The 21,680-nt window shown below is 37.3% G+C and overlaps 1 protein-coding gene and 1 long non-coding RNA gene across 5 annotated transcripts in view; one reads left to right on the top strand and one right to left on the bottom strand.

Annotated features, from left to right (window-relative positions):
* Positions 1–3,851: 3,851 nt before the first annotated feature.
* LOC309499011 (arrestin domain-containing protein 3-like) lies at positions 3,852–11,633 on the bottom strand. The gene is made up of 7 exons (XM_082170032.1): positions 10,764–11,633; positions 10,232–10,273; positions 10,006–10,066; positions 6,026–6,173; positions 5,712–5,808; positions 5,101–5,357; positions 3,852–4,672 (listed from the first exon to the last, which is right to left on the bottom strand). The coding sequence occupies exons 1-7, from the start codon at positions 11,023–11,025 to the stop codon at positions 4,238–4,240; spliced, it is 1,302 nt and encodes a 433-aa protein (XP_082026158.1). The 5' UTR covers positions 11,026–11,633; the 3' UTR covers positions 3,852–4,237.
* The window catches only part of LOC309499034, a 322,784-nt gene continuing 311,693 nt past the window's right edge, over positions 10,590–21,680 (top strand). For all 4 annotated transcript variants that reach the window (XR_014206103.1, XR_014206104.1, XR_014206105.1 and 1 more), the window contains exon 1: positions 10,590–10,629. This is a non-coding gene — a long non-coding RNA (uncharacterized lncRNA). The remainder of the gene's footprint in view (positions 10,630–21,680) is intronic.

Raw genomic sequence — 21,680 nt, 5'->3', positions numbered from 1 at the left:
ATAATACGTTTAGCTATACTTAAGCTGACTGTTATAGTTTATTGTATTGTTATTATTTTAGTTTGTGTAATTTTTTAAACTGTAGGCTAAATAATAAATCAGCTCCATTGCAGATTCAAAGTGATCAAGGGCTTAGGGTGTTCCATTTAAACACATTGAAAGGGTTCCGCCATTAGTGGGCACTTACATCAGAGTGAACTATATGGAGGGAAGTAAGCAAGGGACCGGCATACAAAAATTGGACTTAAACACAGCCATACAAAATGTGCAGTGGTGGGACGTCCCAAGGACAGGTTTGAGGAGCACTGTTTTACAGGATTGCTGGTGTCAGCTGATCAATCAAGGTGTAGTAGTAACAAAGCCACTAGATGACAAGCCTTTAGCCTAAAAAGGGTAACGGCTAATGCTAACGCTGGTACGCAGGAAAAGAGTGCAAAGGCTGTTTTTTTATAAATGGATGTCAATGGAGAGGAGGCTTCACTACACTAAACAAACCACTTTTGTGAGGAAACACCTTATCATTTAAGTAATCGACAGCCGGTACGCTAATCTTCAACATGTTTATGCTAAACAATAAAATAGTTGGGAACGATTTTACTATGATAAAAAGGTTATTTTATAAGGGAAGGCAGAGAAGGTAATGTCGTGACAGGCAGGGCTCATTTACTCATTTATCATTAGACAAAATGATTAATTTAAGTGTAGGCTACATATTGTGTTATATTGTATGTTGTTTAATTTAAAAAAAATAAAACAAAGTGTTGTGTCAACTATTGTGTGCCTAATGATGATGATATAACGCTTTTTATATAATTGACATATTATTTACATAATTATAAATACATATAATTTTAATGAATTAAATATGTATTAAATTACAATTAAGCCCAATTGAAAAACGAAGACAATTTGACGGTCGTCGTAGAATTCACACCTTCTGACACTGCCAGAATTTTGTAGGAGGTAAAATGTGACCGCAACAGTCATTAAGCGGCTGTCGGTGAACATGTCAAACTAACGATCAAATACTTCAGATTTTAGCCTATATCGACAGAACGTAGGCTCCCTATTGGCCAGCATCACACGCATCACACACATGACCAGCGTCAGCCAATAGCGAGCCTACGTTCTGACATACAACCCATAAGCACTGCGCTGTTACACTACGTGAACTCACTCAGAGGCCCACACAGAAGAAAATTAATAGTTAAATAAAGTTGTTATTTTGGGGGGGTTTTGCGCACAAAAAGTACAAACCGGACATTTTCTGGGTCCCATTGACTTCCATAGTATATTTTTTTCCTACTATGGAAGTCAATGGGACCCAGAAACTGTCTGGTTACTGACATTCTTCTTAATATCTTCCTTTCTGTTCAGCAGAAGAAAGAAATTCATACAGGTTTGAAACAACATGAGGGTGAGTATATGATGACAGAATTTTCATTTTAAAGTGGAGTATCCCTTTAAGGTTGAGCCACTGTAGTCACTTGGACTATTTTAACGATGTCTTTATACATTTTTCTGGGAAGGCAGATATCGATTACCTAGCAGCCTATGAAGGAGTGAGCCAGCTCTCAGATTTCATCTTAATTTGTGTTCCGAAGATGAACGAAAGTCTCACGGGGTTGGAACAACATGAGAGTGAGTAATTACTGATATAATTTTCATTTTTGGATGACCTAACCCTTAAAAGGGACAGTATGTATTAAAGCTGCAAGCAGCGATGAAAAGGGCCCTCGCACCCTTGCCACCGCCACCCGGCGGCTTTAGGAAAACAGAGCACAGTGGGCAGTATGTAAATATAGGAGGACTATGTCAAAGTAATTTGTATTTGCCACACTTTCTGCTACCAGCAGGTGGAGCTATTACTATAACGGAATATTGTCATGTAGATTTGTTCAGGACAGGACTCTTATCAAACATGTGAAGTCTGGGGCAGATCGGACATCGTATGCCTAAGTTACAACAAATTCTTGTTTTGTGGCGTCGAGGAAGTTCAAAATGGCTGACTTCCTGTTGTGTTTAGGGCTACGCTCCAAGAGACTTTTTTTTAGGTATTGGGTCATTACATGTATGTACCGAATTTCATACCTGTACGTGAAACGTAGAGCCGGGACAATATTGTAGGTGGCGTTATCGAGCCATTTTGCCACACCTACATCTGAAACCTATATCACATGTACATTTTCACCACTTCTGAAGCGTGTGCAAAATTTCATGAGTTTTCGAGCATGTTTAGGCTCAAATAAGCGATCTCCGATTGCAACGTAACAAGGAGGAGAGTAAAGATGGAAAGCTTCTAAAGCTTAGTTCTACATAAATTCACGGATAATTTGTTGTTTTGTCGTTAGTGAAAATCAATATTGACCTTGTATTTGAAAAAGGATCCTCATATAAGAAACAATACTAAAATTCAGAGTCAGTTCATTCGCATTCGGAGATCGACTATTTTTGACTGACAAAATGCTGGCGGCCGGAAACAACAACAGCTACAGTGAGTTGTTCAAAACCTTTCTTTTTAGTAAACTCTGTGTACACATCAATGTTGTAAATGCTCGAGTTCATGTGTAGAGCCCCTGGTGATACTTTGAGCAAAGTTTCATGTTGTGTCGAGCCTTCTTAGTGTTTTAAAAATAGTGAGTTTGATGCTATTCTAGTAGTGCCCCTAGCACTCCCATGCAAAAAGCAATTTGACCGAAAACGAAAATACGGTCAATATTAAAAATGGCGTTTCCATCCTAATTATGCTTTTAAAGAATAGTTTGTCTCGGGTAGATTCACAAAAAGACCCTAGGTTGCATTTTGGCGAGAGTTACGCTTTAACATTTTCATATGAAAAGTATATTTATGCTTATTCAACAATATATAGATATGTACCCTCTCTGTTCTTTTTTGTAATTTCTATTGTATTGTTAAGCATGTGATGTGTTCTTCTGATGTAGTATAAAAGTTTCCCTTGTACATGCTATTTGTTGGAAATAAATCATAAAAAAAAGAGGAGTAATGGGATGACAGAACATAAAAAGTGGACATTGTCAGCATTAGCGGCCCACTCTGTCTTCCTGGCTAGAACAGTAGGAAGTAGGAACAGTAGTCAGAGACATTTTTTTAAATGTTTTTGTATTGCAATAAAGGATAGCATAGTTTTTAGACCTGCATTTTTGGAGCACATGGGAAAAGGGGGACTGGAAAAACTGGAAGAGAGAGCTACTCTCTGAGAGAACAAATGAAATTAACATTTGAACTCACTCTTGTGAAGTTAGCATCACCATTTGAGACGCAAAGTCTCACCTCAGAATACATCTCTTCCCCCACTCTCTCATGCTGAGATCACATGAAATTCACCCAAAAATCTATATGGTTTAATGTGAATAATTATCATTGAGTATTATACATATTTGGTATCACTTAAAATGTCTCAGTGCGACTGGTACAAAGGTCTCATTCCCAAAGGTAATAAGGATTTTGAGAGTTTAGAGATAACTGGCACACAAAGGAGGGTGGGTCTCCAGGCAAACGGCCTCCTCTTCTCAAAGGTATAAACTCAATGTAAATTCCCATTGTTAGCAAATGTTATATAAAGAAATTCAACGAGAAGGATCAGCGCGATTCTGTACCTCAGATCAGCCTGTGAATGCTGAGAGCGGCCGAAACTCTCAGCATCATGTATTTCCTAATGTTGGGTTCACATCTCTTCTCTTTATTCCAGAGCCTTTGATGTTTTGTATTGATTATCTTTGAACTGATTATGTAATTGGCATGATACATTTACCTGACATAATAAATTGTAATCATTATTTGATTTTATTCTAACGGACTCTGACATTATTTGCAGTAAAGAGTTAAAAAAGAATAGTCAAACATTCGCTCACATTTAATGATGCACAGATATCATTAAAAACCTTTTCATTTATGGAGTCAGATGAAATAACGAGAAAATACATATGAGAAAATGTATTTCACTTAATCAAATTACTTTGTCACGAGAAAAGACCTTCACCCGCTGACCGGATGCCTCCATTGGGCCGATCGAGCCGGGCCTTACAACTACAAAGGCCAAATAAACCTGACATCTCAAAAACTGCAGCTTACACTGTACATTCCTTGTAAAATTAAGAACAGTCCTAAATTTAAAGAGGCATAGTAATAGGCACCAAGCTTGAATTCATGCAGATAAAACCATGAAGTTATAATTGACATCAGAAGTGGTAGTCAGAAGTTTTTCTGGTGAAGAAGACTAAGGCACATTAGGAGAGGATTCTTTAGTGCTTTGATTTGGATCATAAACTGGTGCAGATTGAGTCGGATAGAAAACAGGCAGCATGGCATTTGGATTTGGGTAAAGCCCTGCAGCAGCTCCTGGACAGGGCAGCGCTGAAGGGTCATTCTGATTGGGATAAAGTTCTGCATATGGAGGTGGTTGTTCACCAGGATAGGGCACAAGGTTAGGCTGAGGTGGCTGGAATCCCTCAGGTGGGCCTTGCCAGGGAGGACATTGTTGGTCAGTTGGAAGAATAACCACAGGATAGGGCACAAGGTTAGGCTGAGGCGGCGGATATGGCTGGAATCCCCCAGGTGGGCCTTGCCAGGGAGGACATTGTTGGTCAGTTGGAAGAATAACCACAGGGAATTTGACTTCTGGATCTGAGGCAAAAGACACATCCAGATAGACCTGAAAGACAACCATGTACAGAATAGTTCAAGCAAACTGTGTTGAAGTTACAAAGGAGAGAAAACAAATTATTTATTTTTGCTTTACTCTTTGTAAGAAAGTCTTGTATATGCTGTAAAATCAATGTTGTTATAGTCTCTTTTACCACACAAATTAGAAAACATTTGAGAAATTTGTGACAATTAAAGGAATAGTTACTACTAATTCTTTATTTATTTAGATTTTATTCTAAATTTCTTTTGCAGAATACAAAAGAAGATATTCTGACATTTGAAGAATATTTCAACGGTTTCAAAATATCTTCTTTAGTGTTCCAAAAAAGGAAAGAAAGTTGTACAGGTTTAAAATGACATGAGGGTGAGTACATTTTTATTTGGAGGTGAACTGTCACTTTAAATATAGCAATACTAAGGAAGATAAAATAGCACCTTGAGATCATACTGCACTTTTATAATTCTGCAGTTTTCAATGGTGACAGTCAGGTCACGTGGAAGGTTTATGTCCACTACGGATTTTGTCTTTTCTCCAGATGGGATGCGATCTTTAGTTTCTTTGACTATATCCTTAAGTTCTCTATTAGTGCTGCTGCCAGCAATGAAGGTCTGTTTCTGCTTGAGGTTGTACTTTAGCTTGACGTCACGAGATGAAGAGTTGTCAATAGCAACAGAAACTCTGATCGTTTCACCTGCAGCAATGCAAGGAATTATAAGGAATTAGATACATTTATCAACAATGGAAAACAAATACAAAATTACTATGGCAGGGTTTTCCATCCAAGTTGCACATTTTATTTATGTAAAACCTATTTGCAGATAAAGAGGTGTAGTCATTTAGTGTGTTTAGGAGAACAAAGTAGTCACATTCAGAGAAATTGGAGATAAATATCAATAAAAATATTTACATCCAGAATTTTTTTACGCAATATCTCAAAATGTGCATAAAAATATGTTGATGGAAACCCGGCCATTGGCATTACAGGCTAGTGTCTTTAGTTTATGCAGCTTTGACTGAGTTGCTTAAGAGCTACACAGATTATCACCTTGCACATAGCCAGTTTTGTCAGCTGTTACTGTCATTGACATTTTTCCTGAGCCAAAAAGTTTCATCTTCTTGTCTTCTGTGCCAGATTGTGGTTGCTGTATATATATGTATACAAAAACAAAAAAACATTAAAACAAATGAATAAATAAGTAACCTAAAAAATGACATAACATTTTCTATAAGCTCTAGGTCACAAGCAAATGGTTTAAATCACATTACATGAGTTTTGATAACAGTATAAGCAGTTACATAATCTCTCTATTTATCAAAAGATGAACACCAAAGAGTCAAACATGGTATTATAATTCATACCAGTAAATGATCATTGGTCCCATCATTCCTGGGCAAAAAGGATATTTCAGTACATGTAGTAGATGATGGCTTCCAAGACCTCTTCAGCTTTACCATCAACACATACTTAACTGAGCCATGCGGTCCTTTAAAAGATGGAGGCATATTTCTGAAATTAAGGTAAAATAAACATTTTCGTTTTCAGAAAAGACTGACAAGCATTATTATAGTGCATAATATGGTCCTATATGCACTTTAGCAATTGCAACTGTATGATAAGTTTAAATTTATTCCAAATAACTGTTAGCATACCTGCATAATATACTTTACAACTTTTTTTTTTTTTTTTACTTCACATAACATATCCAGAATATTATTAAATGAAATATTCTAGAATAATGAGCCATGAATATGACTGACATCTGCTTTTTCAGAAGACGATGATGCAGGGGTCAGTTTTGCCTATAGGGTCATTCGATGTCAACTCAACCAGAGGTCCCCGGCTAAAATTTTTGATTTTGATAAAAAAAAATTCTGTTGAAAGGAATACATAAATGATGAAGAAAGCCAAAATAATAAATTTCATGAATGTATATTCATAGATGTAATTCACTGTTTTGTATAGGGGGGGGTCAAAATTTTCACCTTTGAAATTATGACTTTAGAAAAATGGCAGCATCATTATTTTATTTTTTACACAGAGATTGGTAGATCTATTTGTAAAATCTGTTTACTTTAGCAATCTTTGTGATATTATATGCCAACAGTGACAGTTCAAAAATGGGAAAAGGCACTTGTGTTTTTTCACAAGTTTGCATGCCTGTAACTCAAGTAGTATTACATCTTAAAGGGGCTCGAAGCGAGGTAATGCGTTTTTTAGGCCAAATATTTTTTTTGTCACATACAGCAAACATCTCCTCACTATCCAATAGCTGCCTGTCCCCTAAACACACTGTAAAAAACGTGATCTCTGTAGACAGCCCAGGGTCCACAAACAGCAAGAAAAACAAACTGGCCCAACCTGGACCACGAAACATAACAAACAGTGTTCCAGCCAATAACCAACAAGAATGATTTGGGGGTTGGGGTTGGGGAGAGAGAAGCATGAAGACGGAAGTTAGCTAGAGGAGAGATGTCCTAGACAACGACTAACGTTAAAAATGTATATTCTTGAGAATTTTGATATGGCCGACACACGACCAAAGAGACGACGTTCTGATGAAAAAATAACAAAGAAGAGGGAAAAGGAGAAGGAACGCGCGAAGTCCCGAATTTACATCAGAAAAGCATTCTAAAGGTGGCGAGAACTCCACCGGCAGAAGGGCTTCCAATCCGACATTCGGGTGGCTCTGTTTATGCTGGACAGGTGGGTAAATCCAGTTTGGTTTTTCTAAATGGTTAATGACTGTTTCAGGAAGCACGGAAGGGAGGGGGAGGGGATGGGATGAGGAGGAGGGAGGATCGAGCTAGCCTCCGTTTTGTTTGACAATATTTTGAACGTCAACAAGAAGTGACTTCACCCAACATCGCTTAGCGCACCTTTAATATCCTTCTGGTTCTTGTCAAACTTTTCTGTTGGTATTTTCATTTTAAAGGCCCTATATGGTTCAATCCCAGAGATATGGGGATCTTAATGTGGTTTCATGAGAAAATTGGTCAATTGTACATATTTTTAGTGGTCGAAAACCAAATGTGGATTTGCATACTCTTTGCATAAAGGCAGCTGATACTTTTTCCCTTTAAAGAGGATTATCTGAACAGCAAATAATGTTGAAACTAGAAATGCATCTCGTTTCAACATAATTACAAAGAACATACCTGTCTAGAGTGCCATACAAATACTTTTTCCGAAGCAATGGAGTCTTCAATTTTAAGGCCCTATGGTTCAATCCCAGATATATTGGAATGGTAATGTGGTAACATGTAGTTACACGATACTGTATATTTGAACTCTTGGTAGTTTCAGAAGCTGTTAAAATGAACAAAATCCCATCTTCCAAATATCCCTGAAACTGATTCAAATATAGATTCTCAAAAATACAATTTTGAGAGCAAGTTAATGTGCCTCAACTTTCCACCATTTCAGATTTGTATTTTTGGCACTCAGACAGGTATATTCCATGCAATTGTGTTGATAGAAAAAATGAGATACAGTTCTAGTTTCAACATTATTGGTTGTTCAGATATTCCTCTTTAAAAGAAAAAAGTATCAGCTGTATGCAAAGTGACCCACATTTGATTTACAAAAAATGTGCACAATTAACCAATTTACTCATGAAGCCGCATTTAGATCTCCATATCTCTGTGATTGTGCCATATGGGGCCTTTAAAATGAAGATACCAAAATAAATGTTTGTTAAACAACAAAATATCAAAGGATATTGAGAAATCTTTAAAACTTCTTGAGTTACAGGCATGCAAACTTGGGGCAAAAAAAACGAACTTTTTCCCATTTTTGAACTGTCACAATTGGCATATAATGTAACAAAGCTTTAACATATTTAACTAATAGATCTACCAATCTCTGTGTAAAAAATAATAATGATGATGCCATCTTTCTAAAGTCATTTTTACCCCCTGTAATCTGGCTCCAAATCTCAGGTGAAAATTGTCATTTTTAACCCCCTCTACAAAATAGTGGATTACAGTCAATATGCATCCATATATTTAATATTTTGGCTTTCAACACTATTTACAGGGTTCCCACTCTTTCATGAACACCAGATTCAAGGACTTTCAAGGACTTTTTCAAGCACCTTTTATTTTGTATCAAGACAATAAAGATGGGTTTGTTACTGCCAATCTGGACAGTTCCAAAGACCTACTGTATATCATTACTGCAATAAAATTCAATTAGGAGAGAGGGCTGGTACAGTGTACGAGAGAGAGTGGGTTTGAACCAAAGATGCAGTTTGTATCTTTCTCATTCCTTTTAATATTTATTTAACACTGGTTTTCTTTTTCATGAACCATTACTTGATTAAAAATATTAAAATATGGGAGAATATGCAGGGTTGCTGCACTTTTTTTTAAAGTAAAATTTAAGGCGTTTTAAGACCTGAAGAAATAAAAAATAATACTGTACATTAGAGGTGTGCGATGACAAAACATAATATATCAATATGTTCAAAGTTTTGTTATTAACAATAATTCAATATTTTGCTGAGTGTGTTTTGTGCTGGTACCATGGCTGGTTTAGGTTACGTTAATTAAGCTAATTTTCAGGGGCATTTTTTTTACCTTATATAAGGGCATTTGTTCTAATTATATGTCAAATTCTAACTTCCAAATTATATTCAATTGGAATAATAACAGTATAGGGCAGTTCCCAATCAAATTAAATCATTATTAACAAAATCCATCTTTGCAGTGCAGAGGTGACACAGAGCGGCATCAGAAGTGGCATTAATATATTTACAATTGCATAAATAATGCTATGAGATTTTATTTTTAATTCAATATCTAAATATGAAATGATTTCTTCATTTCCATGGCACTGACTGAGTTAAACAGCGCCACGCTTCTCACAGGTTTATCATGCAGAGCTCGCATCACGATCCACGCGCTCACGGCGCTCCTTCAGTAGCACCGTTTCATTCTTGCTTTTGCAGTGCATAAAGGCCAATTTTTTTAAATAGCACCATGCTACTCTAACGAAATTTAGTTAAAGTTGAATTCTAGCACTTTCAATGACCTGTGTTCGTTTTCAAAGATTTTCCAGGCCTTGAATACATGTGTCTGAAATTCAAGTACTTTCAAGAAGCGTGGGAACCCTGTATTTGTTTGTCTTTCTTCAGAAAACAATATGAACCAAAGTAAAAGTTTAAGCTGGGAAAGTTTCCGAAATTTGGTTGATTTGGCACGGAATGACCCTTAATATTTATATTCTTTATGTTCTTCTTTATATTGTGTTCATCGGCTATTATTTTGAACTGTTCACATATTTACACAATAAAGAACAACTACCCTTGAAGTACCATAGATTGTGTTTTATCACTCACTGTTGAGGAAGCTGAAAACTGAATGGAAAAACATGACTTCCAGGTCTAATCACTGGTCCATCTGTGAAAGAGATAAGTGTAAAAGAGTGTTGTGTGTTCCTCTTTCAACAAGCATAATTAGTCTAATGTCAGCAAACAATCTTTTCAGGTTTCCTGCAACTTTTATTTCATTTAGTTTTATGTCATTTATTTATTAGTGCAAGGTATATGAAAACTCATCACTTACAAGTCTCTCCACTTACAAGAGTGGTGTTCTTTTCGCTTTGTCCTTTAGACATCACAGTAAGAAATAGAAGAAGTCAGTTATTATTTCCCAATCTTATCACACACTCATACACACACACACACACACACACACACACACAGAGAGAGAGAGAGAGAGAGAGAGAGAGAGAGAGAGAGAGAGAGAGAGAGAGAGAGAGAGAAGTCAGTTATTATTTCCCAATCTTATCACACACACACACACACATAGACAGAGACAGAGAGAGAGAGAGAGAGAGAGAGAGAGAGAGAGAGAAAGAGAAAGTCAGTTATTATTTCCCAATCTTATCACAGAGAGAGAGAGAGAGAGAGAGAGAGAGAGAGAGAGAGAGAGAGAGAGAGAGACTGCCCCTACTTTGATTTGTAAGTACACTATGAGCATTTATTTTGCCATATGCCATTCAATTATTATATAATTAAATGATGCACACATAGGCTACTACAAGTAGCCTACTACTACTACTTATAATAAATATTTCATATTTTGTGCAAATTACCTTTTTTCGAGCTCTCTTGAATGAAGTATTGCTTTAGTTTGAAGTATCTCTCATGGTCGCTGTAGGTTGTTTCGTCATCGCCTGAATTTTCAGTCCAGCGTACATCCGCATCTCCCGTGAACTTCACAAAAAACCCATCCACCTTTATTTCTTTGGTCACTTCCAAAACAACTCGCCCCTCCACAATGTCCCCACTAGTAAAAATATTGCTTTCATTAATGGGGTCGTAATGGAGAATAAGCTCTTTGATGGATCTTGACATTGTATTATTATGTATTCACACAGCAAGCGGTCTCGTCTTCTCGTTCTCGTAGGTGAAGCGGGGCTAATATTCTTAGCACGAGTTGAGGGCGTGACGCTTCTTACTATTGACAGTAAAATACATTTCCAGCAGATGTTAAACGGTGACAGATTCGTCACAGCGAATTTTTCACTGAGCAGATTTAAAAGCTTTCCACGTTATTGGTAATGTTTGTATCATATTAGGACACTGTTGTTTACTCTGTCGCTGCTCCGCTGAATGTTTCAGACGCATTTAAGGGACGTTTTAATGTGTTTTAATTTAACGACACACAGACCATGCCCACATTATTTCTCTCTATATGGCTCTGGTTAACACGATCCCCAATTGATCCGTAACACCTGGTTAGCTTTGAGATTTGCATAACATCTACTATACGCCAGAAATCCAAAGAAGACGACTGATATCCATCTTCTTCTTTGGAATTCTGGCGTATTCCGCACTACACCTTAAGCACATACCACCTACTATATCCGACTATTATACATAGACAGTATAAGAAAGCTATTATACTATATTATACTAGTTTCGTTATCTTCTTCTTCTTTTTCTTTGGTGTTTTACGGCAGTTGGCATCCAAAAACTTGCATTACTGCCATCTGCTGTTATCATGTCACTTCATTCTTATACTCGTCTTTCCAGTCCAGTCCTCTTTAAAAAAATAAAACAAATATTTCTTTCCTTTTTCACTTTTTCCACATTCTAATACATATTTTTACATTATACTGTCCTATACCAATTTCTTGTAAATGACGTTTCAACTCTTGCCTTTCTTGTGTAAATTTTCTACATGCCATAAAAACGTGACTGACTGTTTCCTCCTCTTGGCATTCATCACATTGACCTGTGGGATGTTTTCCTAACATACAAAGAGTTCCATTTAATTCACAAGGCCCAATCCTAAATCCTGTTATTATAACTTGTTCTTTCCTTTTATTTGTCAACTCTCTTACAATGCCTACTTTATTTTGAATCATCTATAGATGTCTTCCTTTACTTTCATGATCCCATTGATATTGCCATAATTCCATCACCTTTTTTCCACACTAGACTCTTCCCTTCGGATTTTGACAAGTTAATTTCAATGTCAACATGCTCTTTTTTTTTGCCTCTTTTGCCAATCCATCTACGTTCTCATTTCCCTGTATGCCAACATGTGCTGGTATCCACATATATGTAATATTTTTCCCTTGTCTGCTTACTCTTGAATTTATAAACAAGACTTCATATAATAAAGCTTTTCCAGTCTTCATAAGAGCTGACACAGAATCACTACATACTAGAATGTTGTTATCTCTGGATTGTTCAATCCATTCTAATGCAATACCTATAGCACACAATTCAACTGCATAAACATTTAGATTATCAGCTGTTCTTTTGCTAATTCCTATCTCATATTTAGGGAAGTATACCGCAGATCCTGTTGCATCTGATTGTAAGTCCTTTGACCCATCTGTAAAAAATCTGAATACTGTCTTTATACTTGTTATGATATTTATAATATTCATTGGTTATATCTATATTTCTGTTACATCCTTTAATTGATAAAAGCTCTAGATCAACGTTCGGAATTTCCAAAGTCCAAATTGGTTTAACAGGCCATAACACAGTATTAGCAAATCTTTTATTATACACTTCCATTTCTTTTGCAATTAAATCACCTTTCCAGCCAAAACTTTCTTTCTTTCTTCTCTCCTTTTCCCAGCACCTCTGTAAAACCTTTTTCGTTGGATGACTATCATTTCGTTATGTTCAGCCTTGTCTGCATTTTTGTCAACCTAGCAGCGACAACATCACTTCCGTTTTATATTTTATTATATATATATTTTAAGTAAAAACTGCCAACTACTGTACCGTTAACAAATTTGCTCTACAATATTTTAATGGTATACACATTGTTTATATGATTATTATTATTATTAACCATAATAATATCAATAATAACAACAACAACAATAATAATAACAAAGGCATTTCTTTAAATCTACTATCAGCAACAATAGGATAGCCCAATTGTTTACATTGAATTAATTAAAATGTTTTCAAAATAATGTTCTTAAAATAGTTTATAGAAACTTTGTTCTTTTACTTTAAACTCAGGAGGACAGATCATGACTTTCTAAGTAAAGTGAGTCATTTTAAATACAATTTTAGTCATTTTATTTTAATTTGATTATTTTATTATCTTATTTATTTTTCATCCTTATGCATTTAGGAATTTGAATTGCTCAAAATGAAAAATAAAAAAATAAAAATGAAATGTCCTATACAAATAAACTTGCCTACATGCTGTATAATCCATAGTATAATCTGGTTTTGAGATTGGAGTTTGAACTCTCAGCCACTAGGTGGTGCCATTTGTCTTCCTTTTTGGACAATTTTGTTGTTCTAGTTAGTCAGGCAAAATGTAGCATTTGTGCCCTTGTTTTTTGGTCTGTTTAAACCTTGAATTTACTTACCATAAGAATTTTGTCATGAAAAGAATTGTCATAAAAAATGTTATCAGCTATTGAATCCAGAGCATCTGAAACTGAGTCTAATAGAGATCCGATGCCATCAGAGTTCAAGCCTTTTGAGGTATTTGAGTCTAATGTTTGGTTTTTATCACTAGATCTCTCTATCCAAAAATATGAGCTTACTATAATATATAAATACAAGCTACAAGTATATAAAATACAAGCTTACTACTGACGAAACTGCTTGACAAGCTCTGGTTTATTTGCCGTGTTGACATATTTTCTATTGAAAGTGGACGTCTGGGTGAGATGTATAACTAATATGCCATCATAAATTTGCAGCTGAATGTAAGACAGAAAATATTACCAAAATAGCTGTAGAGGAATAACTAAAATAAGCATTATTTACTCTTGTTACCCTGAAACTTGTCATTTGACCTCAAGAGTTTTGTCCTTTTGCTTAATCTTGAAGTATACCCCATAAAGGTAACATAACTATAGTATGATTTCATTGTTTTTCTCTAAATACTTTTACTCTACGGTAACTATAATGGTTATAGTACAGCTTCATTGTAAACCTCTCGAGGTTCCCCTAATACTGTATTTCCATATCACTTTTATTTTCGTATATAAACCGTTACAGTTGAGTCCAGGGAAATTCTATAGCATCTCATCCAAAAGGTGTCACTAACTTTCTTTTATTCAGCAAGACATTAATAATTACAAAAACATATATATTTCAAATTGAAATAAATGCTCTTTTTAACTTTACTGTATGCTGAGAAAATGTATCCTGTTTTCCACAAAAATATTAAACAGCATTGATACATTGATAATAGTAATTAATGTTTCTTGAGCACCAAATCAGCATATTAGAGTGATTTTTGAAGGATCATGTGACACTGAAGACTGGAGTAATGACTGCTGAAAATTCAGCTGTGCCATCGCTGGAATACATGACATTTTAAAATATATTAGAGTAGAAAACAATAGTTTTAAATTATAAAATGTCACAGTATTCTTATAGTAATAATAATAATAATCAAAATAATTAACATTTTATAAATACACTTCCATTCAAAAGTTTAGTGTCCTTTTTTATGTTTTTGAAATAAGTCTCTTATGCTCACCAAGACTGCATTTATTGGATCAAAAATACTGTAAAAACAGTAATATTGTGAAAAATTATGACAATTTAAAATAACTGTTTTCTATCTGGATATATTTAAAGATGAATTGGTAACACTTTATTTTAGTGTCCTTGTTACATGTAGTTCAATTTCAAAAGCTACTCTTAAAGGGTAACTAAACCCTAAACCAACTTTTTTTTAGTTAATGATCTGTAAGTCTGGGGCTTTATTAGTGCTGTTCATTGATTCGAGTAACTTTTTTGACATTTGGGTATAAAGTGTTTTAAATCTACAATATATGGTGGAAAAATGTCTGAGTGCTGCCCTCTTCAGGTTGAACGGTGGCTACTGCAGTTGAATTTTCCTATTGGATGTTGCAGTACTGCGTGATGTAAGCAGGTTCCAGCTCACCACGCCCTTGGTACGAGCTACCACGCCCTTGGCAGTTTAAAAACATCTTGTTTCGTCAAAACCACTGTACGGAGTCAGGAGTTGGAATTGCGAGTATTGAAAACGATCAGAATAGCGTATTTTAGCATCTATTTAGCATAACATTTATATAGTTATTTAGATTATTTTGTGTAGCCTAGGTAGTTAATTAGCATAGTTGTTAGTGTAGTATTGTTAGAAGCATTGTTAGTTAGTAGCATAGTACTGCATCAGATTTATCTGTATTTAGTTCTGTGGTCAGGATGGTACGTAGGTGTAGTGTTGCTGGTTGCAACAGCACTGCTGGACTGCATAGCTTTCCAGCAGACTTGAAAATTAGGCGCCAGTGGTTGCATGCACTTGGCCTGGAAGACCGTGAGTTCCCACCTAGAGCTCAAGTGTGCAACCTGCATTTCACGCAGGATTGCTTCTCCAATGCAATAGAGGTGGAAATGGGCTTCTCCACACAGCTGGCGCTGAAAAGTGATGCAGTGCCAAAAGCTGCTCCTCCTGCATGGACTCCACCACCGCAGCGGCATCTTGATGTGAGTGATCATATATTGTTAATCACAAGGCTAAAGTTAATCCTCTGGGGTCGACAAACGCGCCGGCGCATTTTGCTGGATTTTTTTCACACAGCAGCAAAATATGAATATGCCTACAGAGAGCGCGCTATTGACATCAACTCGATAAAACACATCGGATTCATGTACTTTACGTCGTCTTGCGACGCTGTGAGGAATAATAATAACGTAATAGTAATAATAATCCTGGAGAAAATTACCTCAGAAGTTTGTGAGTTAGTTCATTAACTAATAGTATTTATAAACATTTTAAAATCTCTAAAATGACTGAATATAAGACCAAAACCATTGTAAACCAAAACAGCCTTTTTTGTAGCCTACTATGACCAGAGAAATTGGGTGCCAGACTGAACCAGTCAGCTCAAGATCTGCAGGTGTGCAGGCTAACATGAAGCCCAGGAGGAGAAGCAAAGGTGATTTTGAATACTATGGAGCTTTTGAATGTTTCATCATAGAGGCAAGATTCTATCATTTTGATTTGTACTTTCGCTGCTTATTGATAACAAATCTATTATTAATTTAATTCTGGAGTAAATATATAGGCTACAATCTGTGTGTTTACACAGCCTTTTCGGCAAATCAGCGTACACTAACGTCACTGGTAGTTCCTGTAGTGCTGGTTTAAACCCTACTCTGAAGTAGGAGCTAAAATGAGTTCCTCCAAAAGAGTTCCTAGAACTAAAATAGTTCCTAGTTCCTAGTTCCTGCGGTGTTAACGCCGGGTACTTCCGCCGGGTACTTCCGCCAACAGTTCTGGGAACTATGAAAAGGTTCCTCCGGTGCGAAAGCCCCTTAAGAAATTCTGCCGCCCACAACACAGGTTTGCTTTCGCGGGTGGAGCACCAAGATCGGGTTCTTCCTTTCGGCCTAGCCTTGTCACCCCGAACATACACGAAATGCATGGATACAGCTCTGGCTCTGCTGCGAATCCAGGGCATCCGCATTTTAATCTACATAGACGATTTGCTGATACTGGCCCAATCTCAAGAGCTTGCGCTTCGACATTGAGATGTGGTCCTCGCTCATCTGGTCCCTCTGGGTGTGAGACATCTGGTCATCTTCTCGATTGGCACATCAATTGCTTCAAATTGATGGCTGTATTTCTGGCCCTGAAGTACTTCCTCCAGACCGCAACAACCTTGTCAGGGTCAGGAGAAATCCCTTGTGCCGCCACCTGGTGGCCAAGAAAACCCACGGAGTCTTGGAGAAAACAGCACTTTCCCAGCTTGACCTTTAAACCAGTGTCTGTTAACCGTTTCAGCACCATCTCTAATCTTTCCAGGTGTTCCTCAAATGTCTGTGAAAACAGAAAAATGTCGTTTAGGTACGCTATCAACACCTGAAAGATTAGATCACTCATAACAGACTGCATAAGCCGCTGAAAGGTCGATACCCCGTTGCAGACCCCAAACAGCATCCTCCGGTACTCAAATAAACCAAAAAGCGTGGTGAACGCCGTTTTGGCCCTATCCCGGTCACTCACTGCGATCTGATGGTACTCAAAGGCCTAGTCCACAGTTGAGAAAAACTTCGCTCCCCTGAGGGCATCGAAGCTCTGGTCAATTCTGGGTAGTGGAAATGCGTCATGCCTTGTCTTGGCATTGAGCTTCTGATTATCCATGCACAAACGTAGCGACCCGTCGGTTTTGTGCACCAGTACCACAGTCGAGGTGTAAGCACTCACACTCTCCTGAATAACACCCTTTTTCAGCAACTTAGTGATGTGCTCTCTGACCTCCTGGTACTGATTTGGTGGAATTCGCCGGTATGGCTGATTCACTGGTACGTCATCAGTCAGATGTATCTCGTGCTGAACCTTATCTGGATAACCCAAATCATCGTCCTCCAGGGCAAACACAATTGAATGCTTGCCCAGCATGGCTTTTAACTGAACCTGCTGTTCAGGTGTGCCTCCCATGTCAATGTGATCCAAGACTGACTGGGCCTGAGGCTCAGAACCATGACCTACACCCACAGTGACCCGTTCTGTGTCTGCTGAGATTCGCTGAAACCTCACTTCGCAGGACGAACCCACACTATAACCATCTACTGGAGACAACATACCCAGACGGGTCCTAGGCTGAAGCCAAAAGATTTTCCTGAAACAGGTTAAGTGCTCGCACTGGATATACAGGTAACTATAACATCATGATGGTAGGTACTACAACCAAACCTCCTGGTAAGGGCGTATTTGCTGGTTCTACCAACCACGCTGAACCATCCTTTCTACTGGATTCCATCCCCTTAATCAGGACAGTAGCTGCCGACCAAGCAGGCACATGAGCAGGAGTCTTACCCACGACCCGTGCAAATGAAACTCACTCAACTAACTCAACTGATTGTGCCTGCTGGAAAACTGCCCTCCAGTCAGAATCCAGCCTACCAGCATGATGTCAAACTCAACGTGAACAATCTGTCGGCACTTACTGATGATGTTCATTCCGATGAGCACAGCCACAGACGACGGACTACGAGTTTAGTAAGCGTACACTTACATCACGGATAGTTCCTATAGTGCTGGTTAGACCCTACTCTGATGTAGGAGCTAAATTAGTTTCTTCAAATAGAGTTCCTAGAACTAAAATCGTTCCTAGTTCCTGCGGTGCAGACACGCCACAAACAGGGAACTTCCGCCAATACTGCCCTACAAAGGCAAAATACCTTAACTAGCTAGAGTGTTGAACTGAAAAAAATGACTTTAAAGATTTTTAGTTGCCCCACCAAATTAATTATAGGTAGGACACTGGAAATCTGGCAATTAGATGTTTTAGTAATGCAAATTATCTACATTAAAAAAAAACCTTGAGCTTAAACTTGACTTTTGACCACTATTTTAAAGTTACTGTACTCTGCCTTTGTATTGTCAGCAAAAAGTAAGAAGTCATGCCAAGGCAAAAGGCAGTAACTTCCACAGTATCAATATTTGGTTGCTGATTACCATTAACAAAATCATTATAGTAACACCTGTATAAAATCTAGTGATCATGGCATTTATTTTGTATGATTTGAACAATTACTTAAAGCCATCTACTTATTGCCATCCTGTGCTTTGGTTGCATTCTGATGGCATTATTAATACATTGGACATGACAAAATCCCTCCATAGCGGTAAAGAGTATCTTCAACTGGTACATAAGTGGCATAAGACTTGCTAAGCGTGCGTACAAAATGATCACGATAAAGCAGATCCTCGCACACATTCGACAAGGGGACTGGTTTATAGCGGTGGATCTGAAAGACGCATTGTAGGTATTTTGTAGATATAACCCGCTTGTAAAAGCTGGTCTGATGTTGTATACACCAGTAGCCTACACTTGTTGCTTCATTAACATTCCCTGTGATATATTATTTCTGCGTCGGCTCGACCGTGTTTAGGGCGGGGCTGAAGGCGCCGGCGAAGTTTTGGCACTCTGCCAGTGCTAGCTAGATGCATGAGTGTTTCAACCAGGTCCGGTACCCGAACTGGGTGAGGCGGGGATTTAGTTCTTTGTTGTATTCATCTGCTACGGCATGTGTAAAAAAATTCTGTCAACTCTGCATATCCTTTGCAAACGATATCGCACGTTTGTCAATGGAGCGGGCTCAGACCATTCTAACTGTTCTGACCGCGTTTGTGCAGGACAAAGCTCTGAGGACATCATAAGTTACAGGGACTGATGGCAGCTGTACAAAGTACACAGGCTACACCGTGATTTCAATTTTAATGGACAGTAAACAAAAACAGATAACCATACAATCTGATAGGTAGCATTTGATAGAACACCGGCACAGTAACTTCATATTGATGCACAGCTAAACAAAGGCAGAGTACTGTAACTCAATTTGAGCGTTCTAAAACAAAGCCAAAGAGTGTTAACTGGTGTTATGGTGGTCTGCCTTGGTGTCTCATGGGCTTTTGGAAGTTACTGTTAAGACAACCCATTATTTTCTCGAAAAAACAACGTATCTCAAGATACTTATCCACATGATAAAGGAGGTCTTGAATGTGCCAAAGATATCAATAAATAATTTTCGACCAAAAACAAAGTTACGGTCTTTTGCATTTGCACGGCAGAATAGTTCTAGGAACTATGAAATGGTTCCTCCGGTGCGAAAGCGCCTTTAGTCCATGAGGGGCTGGTTGGGAACCCCCTTGAACCTCGAGACCACACTGAGGATGTGCCTGGAGTCTGGACGGCTCTTCAAACAAAGTGATACCCGAAGGTGCACCTGCAGCACATCTTAAGACTCTGACGAGCTTTAAGATGTGGGCATGCTCTCCAATGACGTCACCATCAGAGGCCGTCAAGCTCAAAGCCAAATTATTTGGCGTGTTTACACACGTAGGCTAATTCACAGATTGTCACACGAAGACATGTATAGCTCTAAGCGCTGCCTCTCATTCCCGCTTTTTCAGGGAACCGGGTTACATTTTAAATTTCAGTATTACTGTTTTTACTGCATTTTCGATCAAATAAAAACCAGTCAGGGTGAGCACAAGGGACTTCTTTAAAAAAAACTTTCTTTAAAAAAAAAATCGTACTAACCTCAAAAAAAAAAGAAAAAAAAGAAAAAAAATGTTTAGGTTATGACCAAGCCACAGGTCATGATCTGTAGTTTTACTTCTAGATCCCAGGAAACTGTTGTGTATATAATATTTGCTCTTATACATGAATTGCATCCTTGCCCAGAGCAAAGAGAGACAGATCTGATCTTGAGCAGTCTTTATTAAGATAAATGAACAGTTTGGCATTTTTAGTCCTCTTCATGGAATCGATGAATGTAATACTCACTGAGCCATGCATTGGGGAGTGGACACACACACACACACACACACACACACACACACACACACACACACACACACACACACACACACACACACACACACACACACACACACACACACACACACACACACACACACACACACACACACACACACACACTATGACTTGCCAGAGGGTGCGCGTTAAATGTCCAAGCAGTAATCAATGCAAAGAAATTAGCTATTGATTGTGTATAGTTTTGTAATAGGTTACTCTATGGGTTGCTCTTTTAGAAAATTCCAATATTCCTCTCCCTGGGAATAAAGGCATAATAACTTTGTTTAGCCTTGACTGAGAGTGTGAAGGCAGAAATGAGTCGGCTTTTCAGGGTCAAACTCTAATTAGTATAAAGGTCAAATTGGAAATAAACATGGTGATAAAAAATAATGATGAACTTGGCATCAGAAGCAAAGTTCATTAAGAGCTGTGTGGGAATGGTGCTTCTGTATTGGCTTTTCCATGAATGTGATCTACATTAGATTATCTCTTTTAAAACCCAGCTGACATAGTGGGTAACCTCACATCAACATTTTTACTCTGTGTCTGAGATTTAGAAGGCAAAACGTACTGTAATGGGATTTAATAAAGTATATACAGATTGTGACATTTAACTGGAGGAATTCACCACAACAAAACAACAAAAAACTATAAATGTCTACTTGTGGTTGTCATCACAGTTGAGTCATTTGTTTTGTACAGATCTGTTAATTTATAAAAAAATACATTAAAATACAATTCATACATATAATGACATGAATATTATGCATGTTTTTAAAATCGCATGTTTAAAAAATATATATATATTTGAAACTTTTTGTTCGCAAATTGTAATTTTTTTTATATCAACATATAGATTCCAATTAGAACAATTAAGAGATTATAATAACTTGCTACACATGTTTTAGATGTAAATATTTTTTGAAAGATGTTTCCTTTTTCTTTTTTGTGGACACTTTGATTTGTCATTGCCTCATGTGTCTATTTGCTCATTTGTTTTTTCAGAAGGATTTACCGAATGAGAAAAAAAGCAATACAGCTTTAGGAAATTCAATTAAACAATTTTCACAATACAGTAGGCTATATTTAACACAGTAAAAAAAGTTGCTGCCTTAAATTTTTAAGTACAATCAACATGGATGTTTAAATAATTTCAACTTGAATTACATTAAAGGGATAGTTCACTTTGAAATAAAATTTTGGTATGTTTTT

The sequence above is a fragment of the Leuciscus leuciscus genome (genome assembly GCF_965113295.1).
Source record: "Leuciscus leuciscus genome assembly, chromosome: 5".
In the NCBI taxonomy this organism is placed as follows: domain Eukaryota; kingdom Metazoa; phylum Chordata; class Actinopteri; order Cypriniformes; family Leuciscidae; genus Leuciscus; species Leuciscus leuciscus.
This window is presented reverse-complemented; position numbering and strand designations above follow the sequence as displayed.